Source organism: Panthera uncia, chromosome A2 (genome assembly GCF_023721935.1).
Source record: "Panthera uncia isolate 11264 chromosome A2, Puncia_PCG_1.0, whole genome shotgun sequence".
NCBI classification, from domain to species: Eukaryota; Metazoa; Chordata; class Mammalia; order Carnivora; family Felidae; genus Panthera; species Panthera uncia.
The window spans coordinates 49,753,638-49,780,234 of record NC_064816.1 but is presented as its reverse complement, the minus strand read 5'-3'; the positions used below and the strand labels follow the sequence as shown (position 1 = coordinate 49,780,234).

The window sequence follows — 26,597 nt, the reverse complement described above, 5'->3', positions numbered from 1 at the left end:
GACCCGTGGTCAGCTTACCCTACTCCAGCCCTTGTGACAGGGAGATCACTACCTCTCACCACAGACCTGGTCTCTTATACGATTCTGGTAGCTGGAGGGTGCATTCTCCTGACCTTGGCCAGGACCCTGCCTCTTCATGATGTTCGTTCCCTGCTCTACCACAAGATGGCCATGCTCACGAGTCTTGATTTTCTCTATAAGCAGCTGGGAGGGAGTGACACCCCAGGCTGAACTCTAGGCAGGTCATTGGAGGTCAGGTAGGGGAGCGACGGAAGACGGGCGAAGCCAGAGGCAGGGAGACTGGGGAGGGGCTGGGCAGTGGCCCCCACTTGGAATGGTGGCGCTCTGTGCTGAGGGAATAGCAGATGCTGTGGACGGGGGTGGACAGAGGCTAGATATTTTCAAGATCAATCCTTGTTTCTAAAATTCCTGAGGGCGGGAAGGGGACCAGCAGGCAGGAGCTGTCCACAGTCAGGTTTTGAAACAATGTTCTGACTCTTTGTATTAGTTGCCATGATGCAATAGCACAGACTGGGTGGCTCAGACAACAGAACTGGATTCTCTCACGGTTCTGGAGGGTGGAAGTCCAAGATCAAGTGTTGGCAGGGTTGATCTCTTCTGAGGGCCATGAGGGAGAATCTGCTTCATGCCTCCCCCAGCCCCAGCTCGTGGGGGTTTGCTGGCAATCTTTACTGGTCCTTGGCAGCAACACCCCAATCTCTGCCTTTCTCTTTATATGACATTATCTGCGTGTGTGTCTGGGTCCAAATTTCCCCTCTTCATAAAAACTCCAGTCACACTGACTGAGGGCCACCCTACCGGCCTCAACTTAATTACCTCTATAAACACCCAATCTCCAAGTAAGGTCATATTCACAGGCACTGGGGGTTAAGACTTTAACATATCTTTTTTTTCTTAATGTTTATTTATTTTTGAGAGAGAGGGAGAGAGAGAGAGAGAGAGAGAGAGGAGCAGGAAGGGGCAGAGAGAGAGGGAGACACAGAATCCGAAGCAGGCTCCAGGCTCTGAGCTGTCAGCACAGAGCCTGACACGGGGCTCAAACCCATGGGCTGTGAGATCATGACCTGAGCCGAAGTGGGACACTTAACCGACTGAGCCACCCAGGTGCCCCAAGACTTTAACATATCTTTTTGGAGCAGCCACAGTACAGCCCAAATAATCACCAGACCCTCTCAGCAGCGACTTTGCAGAGTGGGGATGGGAGTGACCTCCCAGACACTATGGGTACGAGATGAGGGAGAGACAGACTCCCTGAATCCAAGCCTGAGATTCTAAAGTGCTTTGGTCTTTTGATACAACCGGACTTTCTGCCCTTGACGTGTCCTCTTCCACTCAGAGACTTTGTGCAGCAAATAGCAAATATTACCTTATTATTTTATCATTTGTCACTGCCCATGGGTAAGAATCACTTGTTCAGTTGATCTGTGTTGTGTGTAAAGGGCTGTGGCAGCTCCAGGCTGGTTTCTGCATCCTAATTGCTGGGCAGATAAATCCACAACTCTGTACAGGGGCAGGGACTGGGGGGATGGGGAGAGAGGGGAGGGTGCTGCCACCTGCTGAATGGCTGGGTCTACTCTGGCCTGATTGGCCCAGACATCAGTCTATCATTGCAGTCAGGGCAGGAGGCAGTCCTTACTCTCTCTGGGGAATGTCCTGTTTTACAGGAAGCATAATCATTTGTATGTATCCTAAGCCAGTGTCACATTCTGTAAATAAAATGCTCCCAAGTGCAGTATCCCCCCAACCCCCCCCCAAAAAAAAATCGAAAAATACACAAACATACTTGTCACTGAATTTACAGGAACTGTGCATATGGATAAAGCTGTGCATGTGGATAAAGCACATTCTCATGCAATAGTAGAGTATTCTACTCCCACCTGGGGCCAGATCTGAGAGGATGTTACTGGGGTCTTTCTCAAATTCCTTGCCCAAATCAGGATAGCCAGTGGTTTCATCTCAGGACAGACTATCATGGTGATAGGTGGTAGCTGCCTGAGGCTCTACTGAGAATTCTGAGACCACATCAGGGTTTAATCACAAGATTCTGTGATCAATTAACAATGCCTGCCATGGGCACAGGAAAGGAGGAGATGGCCCATATTCCATGCATGCTATCGGTATCTCATGGTCATCCAGGCTCCTTACGATAGGGCTGCCTGTGAGCAGGGCTCACTCTGGAATCCACGGGGCAGTGAGGGCCTGCCCAAGGTGGTGCTCACTCCCATGGCTCCTGCCCTCCTGCCAGGTCCCAGAAGCCATCCGCAAGTGCCAGCGAGCAGGCATCACAGTCCGCATGGTCACCGGTGACAATATCAACACGGCCCGGGCCATCGCCATCAAGTGTGGCATCATCCATCCTGGGGAAGACTTTCTGTGCCTGGAGGGCAAGGAGTTTAACCGGAGGATCCGCAACGAGAAGGGGGAGGTACGTGCCCAGCACAAAGAGTCCACAGAGGGATGAGCTAGGATGGGAGACTGGGAGGCATGGGGGCTGCGTGACTGTGCAGAAGCCAGCCAGCGTGCCACTAAGAGCCCAGTGACTTTGGGTGAGTCCCCTCCCTTGTCTAGGCCTCAGCTTCTCTCTCAGACCCCCCATCCCTCTCCAGATTGAACAAGAGCGAATTGATAAGATCTGGCCAAAGCTACGGGTGCTGGCTCGCTCCTCCCCCACGGACAAGCATACCCTCGTCAAAGGTAAGACTTGGGGGAGGCAGTTCTGAGGACAGAACCCCCTCTTCTCCTGGTGCCTGCAGCTTCTTTCCAGGACAGAGGGGCTTTTGCATGGGGCCCCCCACACCCGGCAAAACCCTTGTGTCTCCCCATTGCAGCCCTGGGAGGCCCTCTAAGGGCCACAGTGAGATGGGGAGGTTGTGAATCTTCTCTCTGGGTGCCACTCTTCTAGGAAGCAATGAGACTGGGCATGTGTAGGTCCAAACCTCTTGGCCTGAGGGCCAAGGGGGGCCCAGAGATGTGTTGTATTTGGCTGGTACAGTGCCTTTGTTTATGTTGAATTTGGATGGCTTTATACAAACTCTCCTCTCACTTTTTTTTAAAAGAGCCCTTTTTTTGAGGGGGGGGAGCACAAGTGAGCAAGAGGCAGAGAGAGGGAGGGAGAGAGAGAAAGAGAGAGAGAAGCAGGGCTTACCCAAAGTGGGGCTTGTGGGTTTGTTTGTTTTTTTTTACCATAAGTGGGGCTCATTCTCACACAATGCAGGGCTCGAAATCACGAACTATGAGATCATGACCTGAACTGAAGTCAGATGCTTAACTGTCTGAGCTACCCAGGCACCCTCCCCTCACATTTGAAGCAGTCCTCACCACTCCTTGTCATCTGACATTCAGCGCACTTCACTTATTTGTGTTCTCAGTCTGGCCCCAGAGTTGTGAGTTTGAGACCCTTGGTCTGCCTGCTCTCTGAGGACCCCAACCAACAACTGTAACCAGGACCCCAGGGCTGGTTTATCCCGGGAATAGCAACCTGAGAAATGAGGCCAAAAGCTAACATCTTTCTCCTTCCTTGTCTCCTTCTGGATACAGGGCATACAATTTGCTGAGCTCATGCAGGTGGCCAGGTTCTGGGCACTTTTACAGTCATGCCTTCCTGGCTTCCCGTCCTGGCTCTGCCACTGACCTGTTCTATAGCCTTGGGCAAGTCCCTCCTCTTCTGGGACTCAATTTTCCCATCTTTAAAATGGCCATAGAAGGGCAGATTTCTGGCTGAGGTCATCCCTAGGGCATCTCAGATTCTCCTCCCAAAATACTACCCAAGGACATTAATGGAGGCAGATGTGGCCCAGGGACAGAAACATAGAACCTCAGAACCACAGATACCAGAGCAGGAGGCCCCTCACCCCATCCCCATTTATTTTTCAATCACTCCTTCATTTACTTATTCATTCTCTCGATAAATGTTTATTGAGGATCTACTAAGTGCAAGGTCCTGCTCTTGGCAGACATGGTCCTTCCCTTTTGGAATTCACGGTCCAGATTCCATCCAGCAGACATTAAATAGCTTTCCTCCCATAGACCTGGAGGCTGCATTGGTGGAAGAGAAGGGTGGGACTGTCTGTTGGCCTCTCACTCAGGCTGGGGATGGGTGTCCCCTAACAGGCCGTCAAAGGTGGGTTGAGACTCCAGGAGAAAGGGCCTGTGTTTCAGGCAGGGAAGAGGACTGCACTGTGAAAGCCCAGAAGATTTCCAGACACTTTGAAGGAGTGGAAAGAAGCTGACCTGACCAGGCAGGGACCTCAAGAGAGAGAGAGGAGCCAGTGAAGGGGGTGCCGGTGTCAGATCGCGTAGGGCCTTGAACACCAGGCTGCTGACCTGAGCTGTTAGCCCAGGGTTGGGAGCCTTTGGGAGGGCCTTGAGGGGAAAGCATTGTTTTAGAAAGTTCACTTCCCGCTTGTGGGGAGAATAGCCTGGAAGCAGAGGGACCACCGAAGCTGTCCATCTGTGAGAGGTGATGCCAGGACCAGGGTGGTGACAGCACAGGTGGAGCTGGAAGGCAACGGGTCAGAGACCTGCTTGGGTGGCAGAAGGATATGGGCCCAGCAGCTGTTCGGATGTAGTGGAGGTCTGACAGAGGGGAGGGGTCCCATATTCCCTCTGTCTGTACCTGTTTGAGAGCCGGCAATGTGTCAGCATGGCCCCTGGGTTTTGGATGGGCAGCTGGATGTGAGGAGTCACAAGGGACACGTTTGAGAGCAGAGTGTCATGTGCAGTTTAGGGCTGGCTGAGCTGGAGGCCCTGTGACATCCAAGTGGGGCGTCCAGAAGACAGCTGGCCATCCATGCAGTCAGGACTCAGGAGAAAGATTAAGGCACAGGTGGAGCGTGCCAAGTGGGGAGAGCCATCTGAACCCAGGAATCTCCCATGTGAGCGATGGGCAGAGGCCGAGAGACCGAGAAGAGGCCTCCAGAGTGGTAGGAGGACAGCCAGGAGCGGTGGGGTCTAGGAAGACAAGGAAGGGAGCCTGCTGAGGAGGAAGGTACAGTCCATGGCATGAATGGCACTGAGAGGTCCAGAGAGACAGAACAGGGGTGTGGCCACAGGAGATGGCCTCAGGAAGGCCCTTTGTGACCACACACGGTGGGGATATGTTAGTGGGGTGGTGGGGCCATGCCAGCACTAGAGGTGGAGGAATGGGGTGTGAGAGGAGGTGTCCTCCCAGCTTCCCCTCTATTGGGACCAGTGGGAGGGCTGGGGCAAAGCTGGTACCAGCCTGAGGGGCCACAGAGGAAAACTTGGCCCCCTTCCTGCTCTAGAGGAGCACGTAGGCAGGCTGAGGGAACCAACGGGAACAAAGTCCTCAAATGCCCAGTAGACAGAGACTGGAGGCCGAGTCTTGGGGGGCGACTCAGGGACAGCCACCAGCTGGGGGGAGCAGCCCAGGATGACTCCTGGAGCACGTGGCCTTGGAGCTGGGCCTTGAAGAGGGTGGCACTTGGATATTTGCAAAGAGCTGGGGGAGTGTTGGGAGGCTATGAAGTCTCCCAAGTCAAGAATCCATTCCCTCATTCCATAGGCTGCTGCTGTTTGCCAGGCACAGGAAGGGGGAGACACATATGGGAGCTACAGTGATCTGATTAGGGCAGGCGAGGGTCCTCAGGGAGTCACAAAGGTTTCCCGGGGGAAGTGGCTTCTGAGCTGAGACCACAGGTGGGTGACAGCACAGCTGCCGAGGGAACAGCCCATGTAGACAGGGGCAAGGAAGCCAGCTTTGCAGACCGAGAGCCATTCCTATGGCTGGAGCACAGATTGGGGGCGGCCTGAGGTGAGAGAAGAGGAGATTGGAGAAGGGGGCGAGGCCTGACCACAGGGAACTTCAAATTTTCAGAGGGAGCTAAAAACATGGATGTCACCCCGAGGCCAGGGTGGGCAGTGAGAGAATGACTCTCAGTTGGAGGGAGGGGACAGGTCTGTCCCAGGGCTTAGAGAGAGCCCCTGGCACTGCTGTGCAGATTGGAGGGGCAGCCTGGGGTTAGGGAGAGGGCAGGGGGATGCTGGTGGCAGAGGGAACGGGGCAGAGAGAAGTGGAATAGTTCACCTGGGATCTCGGAGCACAATCTGCAAGCCTTGGCCATGTATGTGAGGTGCGGGACGAGAGAGAGACATGTCAAGAGTGACATTCAAATTTCTGTCCTGTCCGTGGACATGTCCTCTCAAACTCCACGTGGACCCCATGATGACATCTTTCACCCACTCTTCTCCACTGGCCCCAGCTCAGTGACGGAGCCACGTGTCACCTATTTATTCTCTTTCTGAATATTTTATATTTTATTGAGGGTGAATGTCTGGAGAGAGGTCAAGGCCAGAATGGTGGGTCAGGGGTCATCAGCAAATGGCCCAGCCCAGGCCTCCTCAGAAGAAGGAGAAGGTGGTAGGACCCCAGCCTCTGGAGAACAGAGGAGCTCCTGGAACACAGGCAGACGGGGAGATGTTCTGGCTGGAGTGGCCACCGAGCCAAGGGCTGCAGAGAGTGCAGAGTGTGCTGGAAAGGCAGTGAGGGCCCAGACCGCAGAGGGCCTCAAGCCCGCAGGGGGCTAAGGTGCCCGACATGCCCTGCAGGTGCTGGCAGCTGTGGGCAAGCCTGGAGCTGGGAAGAGCCAGGATGGGGGGCAAGGAGGGGCATGGCTGGGGCCAAAGAGGAAGCTGTGCCCAGCCCAGGGCCCTCCCAACAATCAGGCTGGTCCTGGCTGCCCTGGCCCCGTGGAGCGTCTATCCCAGGGCCCTGATTACACTCCTGCCCCACCCCACAGGTATCATCGACAGCACACACACGGAGCAGCGACAGGTGGTGGCCGTGACAGGGGATGGCACCAACGACGGGCCTGCGCTCAAGAAGGCTGACGTGGGCTTCGCCATGGTAGGGGCAGCTCACAGCGGGCCCAGGGTGGTGCCTGGTAGGAGCTCATAGGCAGGGGGTGTGGGCAGCACGGCCTCCAGCTGACTGTGCGGGACCCCCAGTTCACACTCAGCTCACCCACCATGCACCTCATGTACCCAGTGCTCTCAGGGCTGTCTGGCCCCCCCCGCCACGGTCTTCCTGGAAGGGTAGAGGGGCGCTCCCTGCAATGGGTGTGGGGGGGGAGGCATTGGTGGCGGGGATGGGCCAGGGAGAGGCTTCCTGAAGGCAGAGAGCTGGCCTCAGGGGGCTGGGTCTGTGAGAAGTACAGGCACACACACCCCACGTGGTCCCGGCCATGCAGTTGGGAGTATGCATGTGAGGGATGTTGTAGGACTGAGGGTGTGTAGGGGAGGAGGATGGTGCTGCTTGAACTGCTCACCATCCCCCCAGCTGCCCCACCCAGGCTCCTGTCCGTGTCCCCACAGGGCATCGCAGGCACGGATGTGGCCAAGGAGGCCTCGGACATCATCCTGACGGATGACAACTTCAGCAGCATCGTCAAGGCAGTGATGTGGGGCCGCAACGTCTATGATAGCATCTCCAAATTCCTGCAGTTCCAACTAACAGTCAACGTAGTGGCTGTGATTGTGGCCTTCACAGGCGCCTGCATCACGCAGGTGGGTCCTCCAGGGGGCGGGCAGGGCGGGGCATGCCAAAGCCTGGGGGAGCCCCTGCCAAGGGCCAGGAGCTGCATCGCAGACCTCAGGTGCAGGCACCAGCCCAAGGAAATGAGGCTCAGCAAGGTCGGGGGCTGGCCCAAGGTCATCTGGCAAATGAGAGATGTCAAGCCTCACCCCCATGACGACCCAAGCCAGGCACAGGCCCGGTCCTTGCTCCAGGAGGCAGTAGAGATCATCCCTGAAGGAAGGCAGAGCCCCCAAAGGGCCAGAGGGAGGCAGGGCGGGGCAGGACCCAAGGGGTATCCGGCAACCGGCTGGAGACAAGGAACCGGCAGGGTCCTGGGGGCCTCAGTTCTGGCAGGAGTGTGACAGGAGAGGCCTGTTTGCCTGGGGCCCTGAGGACAGGTTGGGGCTCTTGGTCATGGAGAGGCAGCTGTCCATCAGGATCACTATCTGGGTCAGGGGCAGCCCCATCCCCTGAGCTTCGGGGAAGCCAGCCAGCAGGCCTGCATGTCTACAGCCTCACTGTTTCCTCCCCCAGCCCCATGAGGTGGGAACTACGATGATGCCCATTTTACAGAGGCAGAAACTGAGGCTCAGAGGATGGACCAGTCAGGAACCTGCCATTGTTCCCACAGCCTCCTTCCTTCCCCTAGGGACTGACCAGCCTGGCCTGGGGAGGAGAGGGCTGGTATTCGAAGGCCTTCTGCCAATCACATGGGCAGACAAGCTCCTGCCCACAGACAGGAGCCCCCAGAGGTCCGGAAGGTAGCACTGCCCTGAAGAGCTTGTGGCTTCAGGAATGCTGCTCCCCTCTGTTGCATTCTGAGCCCCTGGGGCTGCATGTGGCAGCACCCAGTACCCTATCCTGAGAATGTGAGCTGGGAGGTGGCTGGTGGGTCCCTTCTGCCCAAAGGGCCCTCTCCTGCTCTGTGGGCGAGAGACTCCCTCTAGTGGTGGCTTAGGGAACACTCCCGCAGCACAGCAGCTCCTGCAAGGCTTCTTGGAGACCCACTGACACCAGCTGGGGAAACAGGTTCCGGGTGGACTATCCGTTTGCCTGAGGTCTTAGACTAAGTTGGCAGCAGGGCCGTGTAGGCCTTGGTGGAGATGTGGGGGGGCCCTGACCCTGAAGCACTTGTAAACAGAGAAGGCTAGTGAGCAGGAAGAAGCCGCAGGGCCTGGGGAACTTGGCTGGGCCAGGGCAGAGGTGGGAGAGGTGGCTTGGAGGAAGGGCTATGATGAGTATCTAGGAGAAGTGAGTGAGTGTATGGGGTGCAGGCAGAGTGGGCCTTGGGGGATGCACTGAGAAATGACAGGGGCGTGACGAACAGCTCAGTTTAGGCTATTAGGTTTACAGAATCTGTGGGCTTCCTGAATGGAGGTGTTCCCCCAGTAGATGAGGCTCATACCAGAGGGGGAAGTCTGGGGTGGAGAGTGGGGAGAGGTGGGCACCAAAATGAAAGCCAGGGGGACAGGTGTGGAGAGGAGAGCAGGGCTGAAGAAGAGGCCATGGGAGACACGTATTTAAAAGGCAGGGAAAGGGGCACCTGGGTGGCTTGGTTGGTTAAGCATCCGACTTCAGCTCAGGTCGTGATCTCACAGCTCATGAGTTTGAGCCCCAAATTGGGGCTATCATGGAGAACCCTGCTTCAGATCCTCTGTCTCCCTTGCTCTCTGCCCCTCCCCCACCTGTGTGTGTGTGTGCACGTGCTCTCTCTCTCTTTCCCCTCTCTCTCTCTCTCTCTCAAAAATAAACAAATATTTAAAAAATAAGAAAATAAAAGGCAGGGGAAGAAGAGCCTGAAGGAGATGGAGAAGGAACACAGAGAGGAAGAGGAGGGCCAGACGAGTGGTGTCAGGCTCCAGGAGGAGGCAGTGGCCAAACCAGGAGATGAGGCTGGAAAATGTGTCTCTAGATTGGTGACAAGGAGACCTTGGCTGGTGACCTTGGAGAAGGGGATTTGGGGAGCACAGAGAGGCCAAAGTCTGGCTCCTAAAGACATGTCAGCCGGGTGTGCGAGGGAGGAGGGGACAGTCGATCGGCTCCTCCAGGCGTGCACCCCGCGCAATATGATTGTGCACAGAGTGGTACCACTATAGGACCCCAGTCTCAGCCAGAGAGAGGCGTGCAAGGATCCACACCAGAATGTGGATGGCGGCAGCCTGTAAGTGACAAGGCCACTGATGAGTTTTAGCTTCTTCTGTTATTCCTTACTTGCCCAAATGTTCCACCACCAAATGTGTTATTTCTGGAATCACAGAGGCACACAATAATTGCTTAAAGTAAAGTGGGATGATGAGGTAAAAAGGAACGGGGTGGTAGTGAAGAGAGGACAGGGGTCATGGGCACTGGTTGTGGGATAGCAGAGACCAGAGCCATTGACAGCTGAGCGGAAAGCAGCAATGGGGAGGGCAGAGGGAGGGTGAGGACATGGGATTTGTGCCGGAGACGGGATCTTGGCCTCAGCCAGGAAAGATGTGTCCACAGGGAGTGAAGGGAAGGAAGGCAGATGGTGGGGGTGTAGGTAGGTTTCCCAGAAGGCAGAGAGCTGCTCACCATTGTGCCCAGAGGACTCTATTTTCTCTTTGGAGGAGAACACGGGTACGCAGGTCTAGGCTGTTCTCCAGGGAAGGGAAAGCCTATCAAACCTGCTGGGTGCCTGCTTAGGAGCCCAGCGGGCAGGCCAGCCTAGGGCAGACCCACTGGGCAGAGCTGACTCAAGATGCCACCAAGACGCTGCTGAGACCCATACCCGGCACTTCGTAGCGGCAGGTGGGGCTGGCCTCCCCCGTGACAGCCTTCCCCACCACTGCCATCTCCAGGACTCCCCTCTGAAGGCCGTGCAGATGCTCTGGGTAAACCTCATCATGGACACGTTCGCCTCGCTGGCCCTGGCCACTGAGCCGCCCACCGAGACCCTGCTTCTGAGGAAGCCATACGGCCGTAACAAGCCCCTCATCTCTCGGACCATGATGAAGAACATCCTGGGCCATGCCGTCTACCAGCTCACCCTCATCTTCACCCTGCTTTTTGTTGGTGAGTCCCCCACCGGCCCACCTGGGACACGGTGGCCCAGACACAGCGTTCTGGATTCACATCTGCCTTCTCGTTTGCCAGGGAGGTAACAGAGGCCCAGGGAGGTGAAGTTAGTTGCTCAAGGTCACAGAGCAATTCCTGGGCAGAGCCAGGCCCTGTCTCAGGTCTGGCCCACCCCAAAGCCAGGGCTTTGCCACTGATGACGGCTCCAGAAACTGAATACACACCATGCAAGGCGGCACCCAAGTGCTGATTTATGCCCCTCTCACCTGCCCCATAGGAGCCCAGGGCTCTGGCCTCTCCTCTGACCCATCCCTGCACCTTATCCTCGCCCCTGAAGGCATCCTCACTGAGACTTCCCTGGGGAGGTGCCGCATGCCTGCCTAGCCACCAGCTATTTCCACAGCATTCTCATCTAGGCTGCTTCATTTAGGTTTTCCAGCCACTCAGTGGGGCCGGCACCTGTGCCACCACCATACATTACAGTGAGTGCCCTGAGGCACACAAAGGTGAGGTAACTTTGCCTGGGGGACGCAGCCCAACTCAGAAGCCTGGGTAAAGACCAGGCCTCGTTTCCTTGGGTGCTTCAAAGGTAATGCGGGCCAAGCCTACCCCTGGGTCACGGAAAGGCCCAGAGTGGGGAAGGGGCTGGTCCACAGTCACACAGGGAGTGGGGGCCAGCTGGGAGTCCCCAGCCGGGGCAGGGCCCCTCCACGTGAGGAGCTGGGCTTTCCATGCCCATAATGAGCACTTACCCGCTAAGTCCAGGGCACAGGTGTGGGTAGTGCATGGACCCTACTCCTCAAGGGGAACTCCTCTTGTGTAAATTTTGAAAGCAATGTGTTGGCAGGACTATTGTAAAGATTATGTGTAGAGTCTTTGAAGAAGCCACATGAATGAAAAACTAGGAGAGAAGGTTGCCAGGTGGGGGAGGGGAGAAGAGGGCAGGTTCCCGGTCTAATTGCTGGCTTCCCCCACTTGAGCACCTACCCTCAGTGGTCTTGGATTCAGCTCAACACCTCACACTCCGAAAATTCCACAAGGTCTCCCAGCACCTGCTTACACAGCTTTGCAAAGGGATATAGAATGACATCAGGCCTGCCACCTGTGGCTGTCCACACAGCAGCCGGGGGGGGGGGGGGGCGAATCTCCCCCATCACGTGACAGCTCAGATACAAGAGAAGGAGGCCACATAGGCAGAGCCAGCCTGGCCTAGGAGTCCCAACCTCCAGGTAGCACTCGATGTTTCCTGTAAGAGCCCCAGGGGTCTCCAGAGGCCTCAGCAAGGGACACATTCAGTTACAAGAAGTAGCCCTTTCAGGGGAGCCCAAGGCCACAGGCTCCACCAGGGATTCCTGGTTCACGCCCAGTCCTCCCAGTCCCCGATGAGTTTGCCAGCTGGAGGTCACTTTCTATAAGCAGTGTCAGCTCACAACACAGCTGGCATTCCACCTTTATCAGATCTCCACAGAAAAGTGAAGTAAAGTTCACCCAAGGTCTTTCCCCCTAGAGAAGAAAGGGTTCTGTTATTCCTCCACTCACACTCAGGACCACGCAACAGCACAAGCCCACTCTGCCCCCTGATATCCAGAGCACCACCTCTGACCTGCATGACCCACCTGGCTGTGTAGGAGAGGCCCCCACGCGGGGCCAGCGTCTTCCCCAGCCGTGGCCCTCAGCCCAGTTCCCTCCCTCTCGGCTTGGCAGGTGAGAAGATGTTCCAGATCGACAGTGGGAGGAACGCGCCCCTGCACTCGCCACCCTCGGAGCACTACACCATCATCTTCAACACCTTCGTCATGATGCAGCTCTTCAACGAGATCAACGCCCGCAAGATCCATGGCGAGCGCAATGTCTTTGATGGCATCTTCCGGAACCCGATTTTCTGCACCATCGTGCTGGGCACCTTTGCCATCCAGGTAGCCAGGCCCCACCCTCACCTGGGCTGGGGTGGGCAGTGGACAGGCGGGGCCCCTTGGCAGTGCCCTGAGAGCCCAGACCCCTGAGTTGGCCCCTGATGGCCTATCTCTCTCTCTCTCTCTCTCTCTCTCTCTCTTTCTCTCTCTGTCCCTGTGCTCCCCTTTGACCTCCAGATAGTGATCGTGCAGTTTGGGGGGAAGCCGTTCAGCTGCTCTCCGCTGCAGCTGGACCAGTGGATGTGGTGCATATTCATCGGGTTGGGAGAGCTCGTCTGGGGTCAGGTACGTTCTGGATGGGTTCTCAGCAGAGGGAGAGAAAGAGCACTGGACAGGGAATCCGGGAGCCCCAGGAATAAGTCCTGACTGCCCTGGGCTCGCTGTCTGGCCCTAGGCAAGGTCCTCCCCATCTCTGGACATGTGAGCGATGGGGTTTGGCCCCAGGTCCCAAATACTGGTCTTTGGGGTACCACCACTATAATTTTTGCTATAGATCTATATACCTCTGATCCTACTATTTGCTTGATGGTTTCCCTCAATCCAATCAGTTATTTTAATTGAAATTATTTCAAAAAGCAACTTTATGTTGTTAACAGGATTAGAAAATCGGCATCATCTGTCATACACAGAAGCTAACCAAAAAAATAATAATGCAATGAGAACTATGTTATTAAACTCTAACTAGATCCTGAAGCCAGCTTGTTGTCTAAAGGGGTCCAAGCAGAGACTCCTTCAGAGGGCTCCAAGGAAACAGAAGAGGGGTGAACGCTGCCTTGTCTCAGAGCTATTCAGTGCTGTGTCTGAGATCCTCCCCAGCTTTAGGGAACCATGGGCTGAATGCTCTGTGGGGGCCCTTCCAGCCGTGACCCAGAACATTCTCCCTACTTTTGCCCAAGTCCTAAGCATGTGTGCGTGTGTGCATGTGTACATGCATACACACACACGCTCACACACACGTGCACACACTCCTTCAGAGCACGTCTGCTTGCAGACAGACCAGGATGCAGTGCTTGGGAGAAGTAACTGGAACTGGATCTGGGCCAAGGGGGCCTTATTCCCAAGGTGCTCCGTCATCCAGGTACTGGGAGCCCCAGGTTGCCTGAGACATTGTTCTTGATTTCAAGCTGTTCCAGGCTGGAGTGGGAAGTTGCAGTAGCAGAAATTAGATAGAAGATAAAGAAGAAAATTTAGTTTCATCCAAAAAGGTCCTTCTTGCAACTTTGGAGCTTCTTTGGGAAGTTGATAAACTAGATTTGACTTTGCAACCCCATTCCTTGGGCACCCTCACAGCCAGGCCATCTTTATCCTCCTAGAGCCCACACCCTCAGGGAGCTCTTGGCTTCTGAGAGAGCAGGCTCCTGACGCCTGAGGATTATGCCGGTGGGCAATGCTGAAACCTCCAGAGAACCCGTGAGACTGAGTGTCCAGGCCAGCCTCTGTTTGTCCCTACAGGATAGGAAAGGGGCCTCTAATCTCTGTCACCTCAGCCTCCCCATAAGGTCTGTCTTTCAGGTCTCAGCCCCACGGACAAGCCCTTTGGAGGACGATTAAGGATAAAAGCATATCCCCTTCCCATATTGCCTTCCCTTTCTGGAAAGGCAACCATTCCAAGTCCTAGGACTGGCTGCCCCCAAGGTACCCGTGCCCTGGGCCCCTATTGCCCACACTCAGGTTCCACAGGACCAAATGATCAGGAGGAATGAGCCCAGGGACCTGAGGGCCAGCCATGAGCCAGGCTCATGCACAGCAACTTAGATACACCACCCTGCTTAATCCTCCAACTCTGAGAATTACCCCCAGCTTTACAGATGGGAAAGGCAGAGCTCAGAGACATTAAGTGACTTACCCAAGGTCATGTGGCCTGTAAGGCCTGGGGCATATTCAAAGTCACATCTGTCCAACTCCTGAAGGCCAAGATTTTCCTCTGAATGAGTGAGTGACTTAAAAAGCAAATCAATAAGCAATTATACAAGACGGAATTGAGGAACAGGTAGGATGAGTTAAGGAGCGAGCTGAGCATGAGTAGGTAAGTGGGGAGGAGAGGGGGGTGGGGTGGCAGGGCGGAAGGAGGCCACCTGTGGGACGACCCCCATCACCCTGCCGCTGGACCCCCTGCAGGTCATCGCCACCATCCCGACCAGCAGGCTCAAGTTCCTCAAGGAGGCGGGGAGGCTCACGCAGAAGGAGGAGATCCCAGAGGAGGAGCTGAATGAGGACGTGGAGGAGATAGACCACGCCGAGAGGGAGCTGCGGCGGGGCCAGATCCTGTGGTTCCGAGGCCTGAATCGGATCCAGACCCAGGTACGGGAGGCTCCCAGGGCGGGTGGGTGACGGAGATGGGCGTGCTCCATGCCACCCCACAGGCACTCAGAGACCGGACTCCGGCCCTGCTCTCCCATCTCACCAGCCGTGTTCCCCACACGCACGCTCCCGTGGCTGCTGAAGAAGCTGCGGCCTCCCCAGGAATGTTCCGCCTCGCCCCGCAGACCAGCGAGGGGTCAGACTGGGGGTCACACCCACCATGGGTTTCGAGGGGGGATGCCCCAAAGCGGGGAGGGGGCCTGAGTGCTGAGGTGAGTGAGGGGCTCGGGTCGGAGTCGCGGGGCGGCCACCGGGAGGGGCAGTGCAAGGGTGGGCACCAGTCCATGTAAGGGCAGAGCCAACCCCACATTCTCCCGGGCCTGGGGGTCAGCCTGGGAGGTCCTGGCGTCTCTACACGTGCTTACATGTCCTCCACCTGGGCCTTCAGACACTGCCCTCCGCCAGGGTGTTGACGCCACTCTGGGAAGCAAAGTTTGGTCTTCCCCACACATACACAGACACACACGTGCACACCAAGGACACACAAGCCAAGCACACGCGTGGGACGGATTCCTTCCCCAGGACGGAGACACGTGCCACAAATGCGTAGGCCCCACACACTCCTGCACAGCCCTCTGCCTAGGCTGGAGCTGTAGTTCACACTGTGCGTTCACAGCCCTGCAGGATGAGGGACACGGGGGACTAGGAAACTAAGAGAGGGTGGGTCCCTTGCCCCCCCATCACTCTGGGAAGTACTGCCCAGCCCCTACCTCGATCCACCAGGCCTAGGTAACAAACAGAAGATCACCTGGGCTGCTTCACACCCCACAGGGCACCCCCAAACATCCTCTCATTGGCCTCCACAGCCCTGAGAGGTAGGTATGCCCCCCTAGTTTTAGGGGTGACCAAGGTTCAGGAGACAGCACTCTCTGAGAGCCGGGGTCGGGGTGGGACAGGTTTCGGACCAAGAGCCTCCTGACACAGCCTGGGTTCTCCCCCACGACAAGGACCCCAGCACACGGCCCCCTTGGCCAGCCCTCCCCGGGACTCTGGGGCCTACAGATGGGCCTGGAGCTGAGCAGACATCTTGCAGAGGCTTTGAGTGTGTCTGGTAGTCTTTGTTTGACTTTAAGTGACGTTGTCGTTGTCACCGTGGCTGCGGCTGTTCTCGTGGCGTTGCGCCTGTCAGTCGTGTAGCTGTGTGTCTGTTCTTCTCGCAACTTGTCTCGTTCTCTCCTCCGTTGCAGATTGAAGTAGTCAATACTTTCAAGAGCGGGGCCTCCTTTCAGGGGGCCCTGCGGAGACAGTCCTCCGTCACCAGCCAGAGCCAGGACGTAGCCAATCTCTCTAGCCCTAGTCGCGTGTCGTTGTCCAATGCTCTTTCCTCTCCGACCAGCCTTCCTCCTGCTGCAGCTGGGCGTGAGTGTGAATCCTTACTGCCTCGGGCGCCACCGACGCCAGTGCTGGGCGGGCAGGGGCCGGGGCACCAAGGACACGGGGGGCAGCCAGTCATGGCGAGGCCCAGGGGGCTGAGGGACCAGAGCCATAGAGAAGGGTCCCAGTTGGTCAGGAGAGCATTGCCAGTCATGGGGTGGCAGTCATTTGGTGGGCCAGGGTTGGCTGGGGTCAGGGTCAGGGATTTAACCACTCAGCTAAGGGGTCGTGAAGGTTGAAAGTGGCCAAAAAGGTCTGGGCCAGTCAAAGGATCAGCATCTGGAGGGGAGTTTCCCGTGATCAAATGTCCCAGCACCACAGGGTCACAGCAGCCAAGGGACAGCAGTCAGCGGGGAGGGCAAAGCGTCAGTCTAGGATCAGTCTAGAATCATACTCAGTCAGGAAAAGCCTAGCCCATGAGGGCAAAGTCAGAGTTGGCCAAGCAGTTAGAGTCTTATAGTCAGGTAGGTAGGGGGTTACCAGGGGTCAAGGCCCTGAGGGGTCACAGTCAAGTCACAGTGGGGTGCAGCCAAGAGAGGGGTCACTATAGGTCAGAGATCCTAGTCGGTGAGGGCTCCCAGGCCATCAAGGAGATCACAGCCTGGTAGTTCAGAACCTCTGCCTTCTCTCCTTGTACATCTGAGGACATCCACTGCCTTACACACACTTTTCCCTGCACACTGAGGGTCTGACCCCTTTCTAGAAAGGACAGAGCTCCTGACCCATTCAGCTTGACCTCAGGTACAAAACGGTGGGCCCAGGCTCACGTCTTGGCTGGGTGCCAGGAGGCCCTGAAGAACCTGGTCTAACCCGTGGCTTCTGGCCCTTCCTCATCTCAGGGATAGCAGGGTACTCTGACCTCCTCCATCTTCTCCCTCCTGCCAAGCTCGCCTCCTCCTCTCAAGTGGAGACTTCTGACCTGGGTCTCTCATTTCTGGCCTGTCGAGATCTTTCTGAACCACCTCCCCCATGGCTTCAGGCCCCAGGGAGAATAAGAAGGGTCTATTTGCCACCTGCCTCCTTTACCTTGTCTCCAGTCAGCCTCTCCCAAACCATAAGGGAACCCCTGGTTCTCGTCTTCTCAGATTGCCACAGTGTGTCTGTTCTAGCCCAGCTTTTGACGAGGAACAGACTCTAGGCTTCATCTCTCCATATTTTGTAAAGTGCCTGTTCCCCCATCCAAACACAGTACACCCACCACACACATCCCCTTCCACTGGGTGGGAAAGGACTTGCATGCAGGGTGGGACCTGGGCCATCTGAGCCCTCTGGTGGGAGACACAAGCCACAGAGAGACTGCTGATGGCATATGCTCATGTCCCATGACTGTTCAATGGATGCAGCCCTGCCAGGTAGACAGGATAAGGGGGTGGGGGGGTGCAGAAAGGGGGACAAAAGCCCTTCCATGTTCACTCATTAGCACAAAATCCCAGCAATGGGGAGGTGAAGCCAAAGTGAAATGGAGAGCTATTTGAGCAGATGGTGTCCAAGTCGCATGTCTGTGACTATCACTAGGAAGTCACTGCCAGGCTTTCTCAGGGCAGGAAACACTTTGGTCCCCTCCTCCTCCCCTTTACAGCAGAGAGCCTCACCCAGCTGACCTACTCCTGCGTCCACATAGCTCTGGCCTTGCTCAGCACTCACTACCACCTTTCTTAAAGACCAATGACCAAGTGTTCTGGTCTAGGGGCACCTCGCTGGCTCAGTGGATAGAGCATATATGACTCTTGATCTTGGTTCAAGTGTAGAGATCACTTAAAAAAAAAAAAAAAGTTCCGGTCTGGAGAGCCACTGGCTGAAAAATCCATTTCTTTTGGCTCCTGCCACCCCTCCTGGTGACTCCTGCAGCCCCCTGGCTGGGTCTGGCTGCCAGCCAGTTTGGCTTCTGAGTGCTCACTCAGCTGTTTGTCCATCCCGGGTTAGCCTCTTTCTTGAGGCATGGTGCTTCACCCTGGCCACAGCCAGAGACCACCTGGCATTTCTGGGTACCCATGCAGCCTTTGGAAGTCTTCCTGTGGCATAGCCCCTCACCTTAGCTCTTATAGTCTAGGGAAAGAGCTTGGTCATCTCAAACCTGGGTAATATCATTCTCACCTTTTCCTGTGCCATTTATAAAACCATAAGGCCAGCCAAGGAACAATCAGCTCTCAACACTTCTTCAGAGAAACACCCATTTTTGCCCGCCTCTCCAAGGACCCAACAGGAATGGTCAAGCGTGACTCCCTCATCCAATTGCCATCTTGTCTCCTTAAGCATTTTGTATTCCTACCCTCTATTGGAGACTCCAGACTGTAATTCAGCATGCTTTATGGGAGCCTGACCATCCCCCCTAGCCAAGGGTACTGGTTCCAAAAGAGATCACGACCTCTGTGGTTTCAACACACACATTTTGGTCAATACAGTCACAGTGTGAACTCTAAATAAATAGTCCCAGTTCCTCCTTCTCCTGAATAGTCGTTATAACAATGACATACCCTCTGGTCTCCAAGGACTCTGAGGGCCCTCTAGCTACTGGCCAGGGTCCCTTCAAAAGCCAAAGGCTTTCTTCCCACAGGGAGGTGTGAAGCCAGTAGCCACAGTTAAGAGAAGGGGTCCCAAATTGGGTGGGATGGAAAGGTAGGCTGCCTCCCACCTCCTCTGAGGAGGGTCTTCCTCCTGGGGATTCTCTAGCAGAGGAGGATAGCCATATGCATTCTGAGTTCAAAATACCTGGAGTCTGTATATTCTAGAAGGAGTCAAACCACTGTTTCCTGGGTTATCAAGAGTTAAGCACCAAGGCCAGGGACCCCTGTCCCTGGGATGGACTTCTGACTTATGACCTTGGGGTGAGGAGCCCCCCCACCACATCACACATCGCTCCCCAGGCACCACTGTGGGACAGAGGGTGCCAGGCAGACAGGTGCATGCAGATGTGACAGGCAGGTCAGGCTGGCATCCGGAATGTTTGTGTGGGAACTCTCGTCCGCTCTCGTGCTTTCCTCTTCTGACTCACTCAAAAATGAGAGGTTTTTTCCCCCAGAAACTTAAAGGCACACGCCTATAAGGCCTTATACTTGAGCCTCACTCAGCGTTTTCCAAAGCTGTTCCCATATTCTTCACTTCACATATGCCTCGCAAATGAATAGGAGGAAGGAGTTTCTTCAATATATCCATTTAACTGAGAAAGACACTGAGGCTCAGAGAAGTGGACTGACTTGACCAAGATCACCCAAGTGAGTGGCAAGAGGCCTGACTCCAAAGTCCCTCATTTTTCCCACCAGTGCACACCACTTTCCAGACAAGCGCATAGACCTGGAGCCTGCAGAGGTGGAATTTTCATTCCAGAACCAGTGCCCATGCCCATAGTCTCATACAGTGGAAAGGAGCCAATCCTCTGGGATTTAGAAGGCCAAGAAAGCTGTCTCTCTGCTTGAATTTCTACCAGCCTGGCAGGGACTGGGGAGAAGGGCACCTCTCCGCTGGTGATCCAGGACAAAATTAACATTCAGCTCTGACCCAGGGCCAAGCTACACTCATCTGCACCCATCTCAAACCACTTTTGTATTTAGCGAGTGTGTGGCAGGCTCCGTGTTGGTCAGTGAAGGTCCTACTCCTTCAAACCAACCAAGCCAAGAACTGCAGGGTCCTTACCCAGAACCGGCCACTTTCTGGCCACTACCAGAGCGGGCATCTTCTATTGCCACTTCCCCGTCACATTCCTGATTCTGAGGACTGCTAGGAGCAAGGAGTTTGCATCTCTTAAGGGGAGAAATGAAGAAGGAAAGAAAAGAAAACTGTATCTCTCATTAGCGTTTTGGTAACTGACTTAGTGCAATCTTGGGTTGGCGAGAAAATGGCTTGCTTCTGGGGTGGGGCCTAGACCTCTCCACTGTCTGAATATTCCATGTGTTTGTTTCCCTAGAGGGCTAGAGAACCCTGGATACAGAGTTCAGCAAGAGAGAGTGAAATTAAAAGAGGTTGTGAGTCTTTAACCTTGAGCCTGAAATGAATGTGAATCAATCCCAGACTCTTGGCTTCCCTGAAGCCGGGTAAACATTCGAGTATGTCGAACCCGTCCCAGCCCGGGGCCTACGCATTTCCTCAGAGCCCTCCAACATGGGCATGGGTGTCCTACTCCCTTTGTGCTGATGAAACCAAAATGTCTAAAATCCCACAGGCCCGGTCCTCACCCCTCTCCCCTCCCCCCATGCCCAAATGCGGCTCACGCCCAAAAATCTCACTTCAGGGTAGGCAGGGAAGGGAGGTGGAAGAGCTTTTTTTCTTCCCGTATTTTTTTTTTTTTTCCATTTCAGCCGCGGAGTGAACCGAAGTGGAGACTTGAGATGGCCGTGGTGGGGTGTCCCGAAAAGTCTTGTCCCCACAGTCTTGTCCAGAGCAGTTCATTCTCTCTGTTGTCTCCATGCCAGGGGGAGGGCAAGGGGCCTGCATCTCATTGTGTGTCGTCCCCTCTGCATTTTCAGTCACATGACAGGGTCCTGCCACCATCCCTCCTCCTCCACCAGGTGCCCCAGCCAGCATCTTATTGCAGTTCAGCCTCAGAACACACTGGGCACTAGGCTGGGCAGTTACAGTGATTATTATTCCCATTTTACAGATAAGAAAACTGAGGCCCACAACACCTTTTTCATTGTTTTCACTGAATCAAGGGTGTAGTGGCCTGCTCATCAGGAGATCAGAATATTTAATAATCTCTGCAGAGCCACGAATGGGGAATCCAGGGAGAAAGAATCCTCAGAGCAGTGAAATGCCTGTCAGAGGGCCAGCACTAATGCATGGCATCTGCAGGCACCTGCTACCTCTTATTTAAAGCATGATTCCAACAAGGAGGGTCCCATGCAGTCCCCAGCCCCAGCACATAAGAAGGAAAAGGGACAGAGATGCTTTTGAGAAAACAAGGAAAAATCAGAACTACTAATGATGGCTGACAACAAAAGAAACTTAACAAACAAAATCAAAACTGTGGGGTCTTACACAAGACTGAAAAGGATTCCTGACCAACTTGAAGTTAAACCCTTCTCTGTACACACTAAATAGATACACATATTATGTGCTTTAGAAACACTTCCCTCTGAAATAGTAAAATAGACCCTGAGCTATGACACTTAAAACCACCAGCCACAGTCACCCAGAAAACTCACTTCCATGGCCCACGCTTTCCCCACCTGTGTCCCACCAGCAAGATACCCCTGGGTTCAGCTGAGAGTTCCACAGATCCTGGGACCGCAAGGGCCTCCCCACAAGGACCCCAGCGGTCCTCTGCCTCCCGCAGGTCTGTGGTGTGGAGGCAGCCACTGCTCTCAGCTCCACGGCCACCTCGGCTGAGGCTCTGCTCCTTGGAGACACTGAGGCTGCCTTGTATTCCCCTGCCACTGCCTCCACTCTGAGTTGGGGCTAAGAATAGAGGAGAAAGTACCTTTTTATCCCAAGTTCCATCTGCCCCTGGAGATGACAGGCATGGCTTCCCCCTCCCAAGAGTCTGGAGAAGGGACCCCTCTCTTCAACACAGGGATCCTGTTCCTCTGCACTCCGTGAGACAGGACAGGGGACGACCAGTGAGGCAATGTGGTCACTTGCCCATGGTCAAGGCACCAAAAGTGCCAGAGCCAGGACTCAGGCTCAAGTCTTCCTGACTCTGAGTCCAGTGCTCTTTCCACCAACCTGGAAGACTCAAGATCCAACCCCCTTTCGTGGTTCAGAGAACCATGGCTTCCAACGAAGTCACAGAAGGTGAAAGAACATGCTGTTTTGTGGCTCAGGTCCACACCCCCTAGAATCCCACCCAGGGCTGGGTTTGGCCATCTGATTCTGGCTTCCTTTTTTGGGGTTTTTGTGTTTTCAAAGCACAAGTAAATCAAATACCCCAGGAAATGAGGGACCCCAAAGCCAACTCCAATGACTGGCCAGGGCTTTGAGTCTATACTCGAGTGTTTACCTCCCAAATGCATGAAGGAAAGAAACGTTGGGTACAAAGACCTCCGTTCACATTGTCCAGGCTTCCAAGTGTAGCCGTGTGTCTGTCTGTGTGTGCTGTGTGGTTCCTGACCCCTCACCGTGGCATGCTCCTGCCCATGAATGTCATCAGTCTGCCGGCTCCTTCGTGCTTTCTGGCTGCCTCTGCTCTGCACCCCAGAAAGCCCTGAGTTGGCTTTGGTTTGCTTTGCTGCCTTTGGTTTGATGTTCCTGTTCTCTGGCCCTCGTGTGTCTTCTCCCATCCCGGCTCATCCAACTGTCTCCCCCTTTCTGTTCCTTTTCCGTTTGTGACGTTATCTGTTCCATGTTGTATGGTTTCTTAACTGTGTGTGGTTTTTTTGGAGATTAATTTTCTAAAAATAGCCTCTCCTCCTTCCTCCTTTATTCCCACCTGGTCCCGCACCCCTTCTGCATGGTTGAACTTCTGCTCTAAAGTTAACAAGGCTCAGTCTCTCACTAGGTCTGGGTGGCCGCCGGAGTGGACTATGCTTCCTTTAACCACTGTTTCCCACCATCTCTGTGATGGGGCTTGATTCCTCCTGTCCTCATGCTGTAATTCTGACCAAAACCAAAGCAGTTTTTAAAACCTCTCGGATGCATATAACCTGAGCCCCTCTTCCATTCTTCCCCCTCCTCCCATGCTCATAACACCCAGCGACTGTGGATTCCAGCCGCCTGCTGTGCCCTGACCCCCCCCCCCACCCCCCCCCCCGCCCCCCCCCCCAGCTTGGCTACTGGGCCCCCCACCCAGGGCAGTGCTTCTCACCCCTATGTTTCCCTTGCAGATTCGCGTCGTGAAGGCGTTCCGTAGCTCTCTCTATGAAGGTCTAGAAAAGCCTGAGTCTCGAACCTCCATCCATAATTTCATGGCTCACCCCGAATTCCGGATCGAAGATTCACAGCCCCACATCCCCCTCATTGACGACACCGACCTGGAAGAAGATGCCGCACTCAAGCAGAACTCGAGCCCGCCGTCATCGCTCAACAAGAACAACAGCGCCATCGACAGCGGGATCAATCTGACGACTGACACAAGCAAATCAGCTACCTCTTCAAGTCCAGGGAGCCCCATCCACAGCCTGGAGACGTCGCTTTAGCTGAGGACCCCGCCGCCACCCACCCCCGGGCCCCACCCATCCAGGCACCCAGCTCACCCAAGCAGCAACGAGCAACAACAGGAAACCAAATACTGGCGAGAAAACCAACATTTCCACCCAAAAGACCCTTTTTCTGGCTGCGATGCTGTTTGAACTCTTTTTCACTTTGAGGCAAGGGGCGGGATCTCCTTGGGGAGGGGGGGCTTGCGGGAGTGAGCGATTTTCCCAGAACAAGCCCTTCACGGCTCCCGCCCGAACATGGACCAGCCATGCACCCGCCAGGCCACCACATCCCCTGCATGAATGTACTGTGCACTTCCAGTCCTCCCCTTGTTTGGTTTGGGGGGGGTCGGGGAGGGTTTTTTGTTTGTTTTCTTAGGCGGGAACTGACAACAGACTCTTTTCTGAGACTATTTATCCAATCGACTGGTCTGTGAGTTTTTGAAATGCTTGCGCAGCATGGTCTCAGTTGCATAGGTTAATTTAACAACTTTTTGAAACTGCAGAGCTTAACTCACCTAGTAAATTTGCACCAATGGAACCGAAGAACTTCATAGACACTCACAAGGTTATATCCATTTCTTTGTATCTATATCAACGTATACTTCTGCAAGACTGTATACGTCCATATAGATAGGTATACACACACACACACACACACACACACACAGATATATAAAGTTTTTTTGCCGGCATGTTGCCTTGTTTCCGCTTAAATGCTCTATTTTAACTTATTTATGTCCTAAAACAAGAATGTAATTTGTTTACAAACCTGTAGATAACGTCTTTGGCTATTTGTACGGTTTAAGAACACTGGTGGCTGAGATGCTATAAAGACAGCTCAGCCCAACAGACACTTCCCTGGATTGCATCCTTGATGTTTTACAATAGCCATGCTCTGATTTTTGCCTGCTGTTTCCGTTCAATTATGTCACTACCGCGGGAGGCTCAGGCAGACGCCAAATGCTACTGAGTGTCCATCCGGAGTGGGTTAACACCGTGCTCGTGCTCCGTAGACACAGGGAGAGGAGGAGAGAAGGCTTCCTAGGTTTGCAGCACTAACGGCCGGCCCGGCCCGAGGAGGATGACGGGGTCCGCCAAGCTCTGAAGACTTTTCTCTCGATGAAACTCGCTTGAGTTTACTAAGAGCATTTCAAAAAAAAGGTTCTCTTTGGCACTGTCTGTACAGAGATTGAGGTAGTGTTGCAATATTATAAATGCTACTGTGTTGATTTTTTTTTTTTAGTAATTTAGAGGTTTATTTACTTATAAATTGCAGCGTATAAGCTGTTGGCATACTGGATGAGGATCATTAAGGCCTGCTGCTTTTATTTTTATTTTTATTTTTGAAGAAGAGTAGCCTTTTTCTCTGCACTATTTAGATCCGAACGAACCTTATGATGTGTATATTGAGATGTATTCAGTGTGATTTTTAAACCAAATTGTCTTCCTGTAGTCGCAATATATACTGTAGCCTTTTGACAGCAAGTCTCGCTTTCCCAGACAGAAAGCCATTCTGAAACCCTACAGTATCACAGGTGAGAAAAGGTGGTTATTTTCCCCCCAAGACAATAACAGCACTAGTAATCCCACTTAATGAGAGCTTATTTAATTGTACGTCAGCCTCTTAACTGCTAAGCACTTTGTGGGTATCAGCTTTTTTCATAAAAGAACTTTTGTATTTAATACAAAGTTTGCTTTGAGACTTTTCAGCATACAATCTTTTTCCATAAACTTGTACAGTGCAAAAGACATTTTGAATACCATGATCGATGACGTCCCATGCTTCGAGGAAAACCAAACACTTTTCCACCTCGCTTGCAAAATTCATTCCTCATACTGACCTTTCCCACAGTTGCTCTGTGTCAGCTCGGCCCTTCCCTTCTCCAGGCCCAGAGAATTCTTCCACAAACAAGATGAGAGCCACTCGGGAAAAGAGCCATAGTCAGCTGGGAGGGCCTACATCTGGGTGGCTGTGAAGAAACCTGAGGGTTTGGGATCCCAAGTCAGCCCATCCCACCTGGCAAAACCTTCCTGGAAGGAGGACCTTCCGTGTGCGAGAGCATCACCTGATTGTCGTGAAGGAATATCTCTGAATGTACCCAGCAGAGGAAACTGCATCCCCAAAGGGGTGACCAGCCCTCAGATATGCTTACTGGATTCCAATACAAACACCACAAAAAGCCAGCCCACTGCTCGCCTGCCGAGAAAGTAGAGACCCGCACATGTAAAACATGGAGCAGCCTTGGAACACGGTGTTTTTTTGTAGCTTCCTTTCTCAAGGTTTTCCATCTCCCCACCTTCTTTGTTCCAATCTTGTGTCCATGACCTCATTCCACGACACCAGGAAAGCTGTGCTTGCACACCCATGCTCCCTGTTTATTTGGAGCCAGGACACAGGGAAAAACAGGAGGGGTTTCTCTGAGTGGAGCCTAGCTTGGAGAACAGGGAGCAACGGAAGTAACGGAGGACACCCGACATTAGCGTTGGTCTTTTCTTGTCAGGAATGATGGATGCTCACACAGACACACACACACACACACACACACACACACAGAGGAAATGATTGGTTTGTCCAAACTCACTGTAGTACATAAAGCTTGCACTCTGCGTCCTATATCTAGCAGCATGGGGTACGTTTGGCAGTCCACCCCATTAGGGGGTAAATAATTTATGACCATTCATCTGTTTTTATGAATTTTTTTATCTAGACAATAACTGTAAATAAAGAACTCACCGTCTCTGTTCATTTAATACTATGCAATGGTTATGCTTCGATCGCTGACTCTTCTTACTGCCGCAGTGTGATTCTGAAATGTCTGTGGTTTTAAAAAAAAAAGGGAAAAAAACAAAATCAAACAGAACACAGTAAATATATATTCTGTAATGTATATTTTTTTCTAGTTTGGGACTGCACCATCCACGTAGCTTCTTTTCTGTCCTCTGGACAAGGGCTCCAGGAGAAGGTAGCAGATTCATTCTGAAGTCTAAGTTCAGCAATTTGTCTCTCCCAAACAGATGAGAGAAGAGCGAGGGGCCCAGTGAGTGACCCCTGATGCTGGAGAATCACCCACTTTTGAAGGTGGGCAGGGAGGAAATATCTCCTCCCTGCCACACAGGCAGCACTTTCCCTAACTCAGAAGCAGCCTCGATTGCTCCCACCACCTCACCTCACCCTGGCCCCTTCCTCCTTTGTCCCAACTGGAGCACAGAGTTGACAAGAGGGAGGGTGCCCTGCTTTTGAGACCAGACCAGTGGCAACAATGGTACTAGGCCAAGGACTCTGGACCT

The 26,597-nt window shown here is 53.9% G+C and overlaps 1 protein-coding gene across 1 annotated transcript in view; it reads left to right on the top strand.

Moving 5' to 3' along the window:
• ATP2B2 (ATPase plasma membrane Ca2+ transporting 2) overlaps positions 1-25,942 on the top strand; it is a 119,590-nt gene extending 93,648 nt beyond the window's left edge. The window contains 9 exon segments of the mRNA XM_049641006.1: positions 2,267-2,446; positions 2,628-2,715; positions 6,780-6,886; positions 7,354-7,545; positions 10,375-10,588; positions 12,296-12,507; positions 12,682-12,789; positions 14,623-14,805; positions 22,995-25,942. Of these exon segments, the coding sequence (XP_049496963.1) occupies positions 2,267-2,446; positions 2,628-2,715; positions 6,780-6,886; positions 7,354-7,545; positions 10,375-10,588; positions 12,296-12,507; positions 12,682-12,789; positions 14,623-14,805; positions 22,995-23,306 (1,596 nt within the window). The 3' untranslated portion in view covers positions 23,307-25,942.
• Positions 25,943-26,597: the final 655 nt, after the last annotated feature.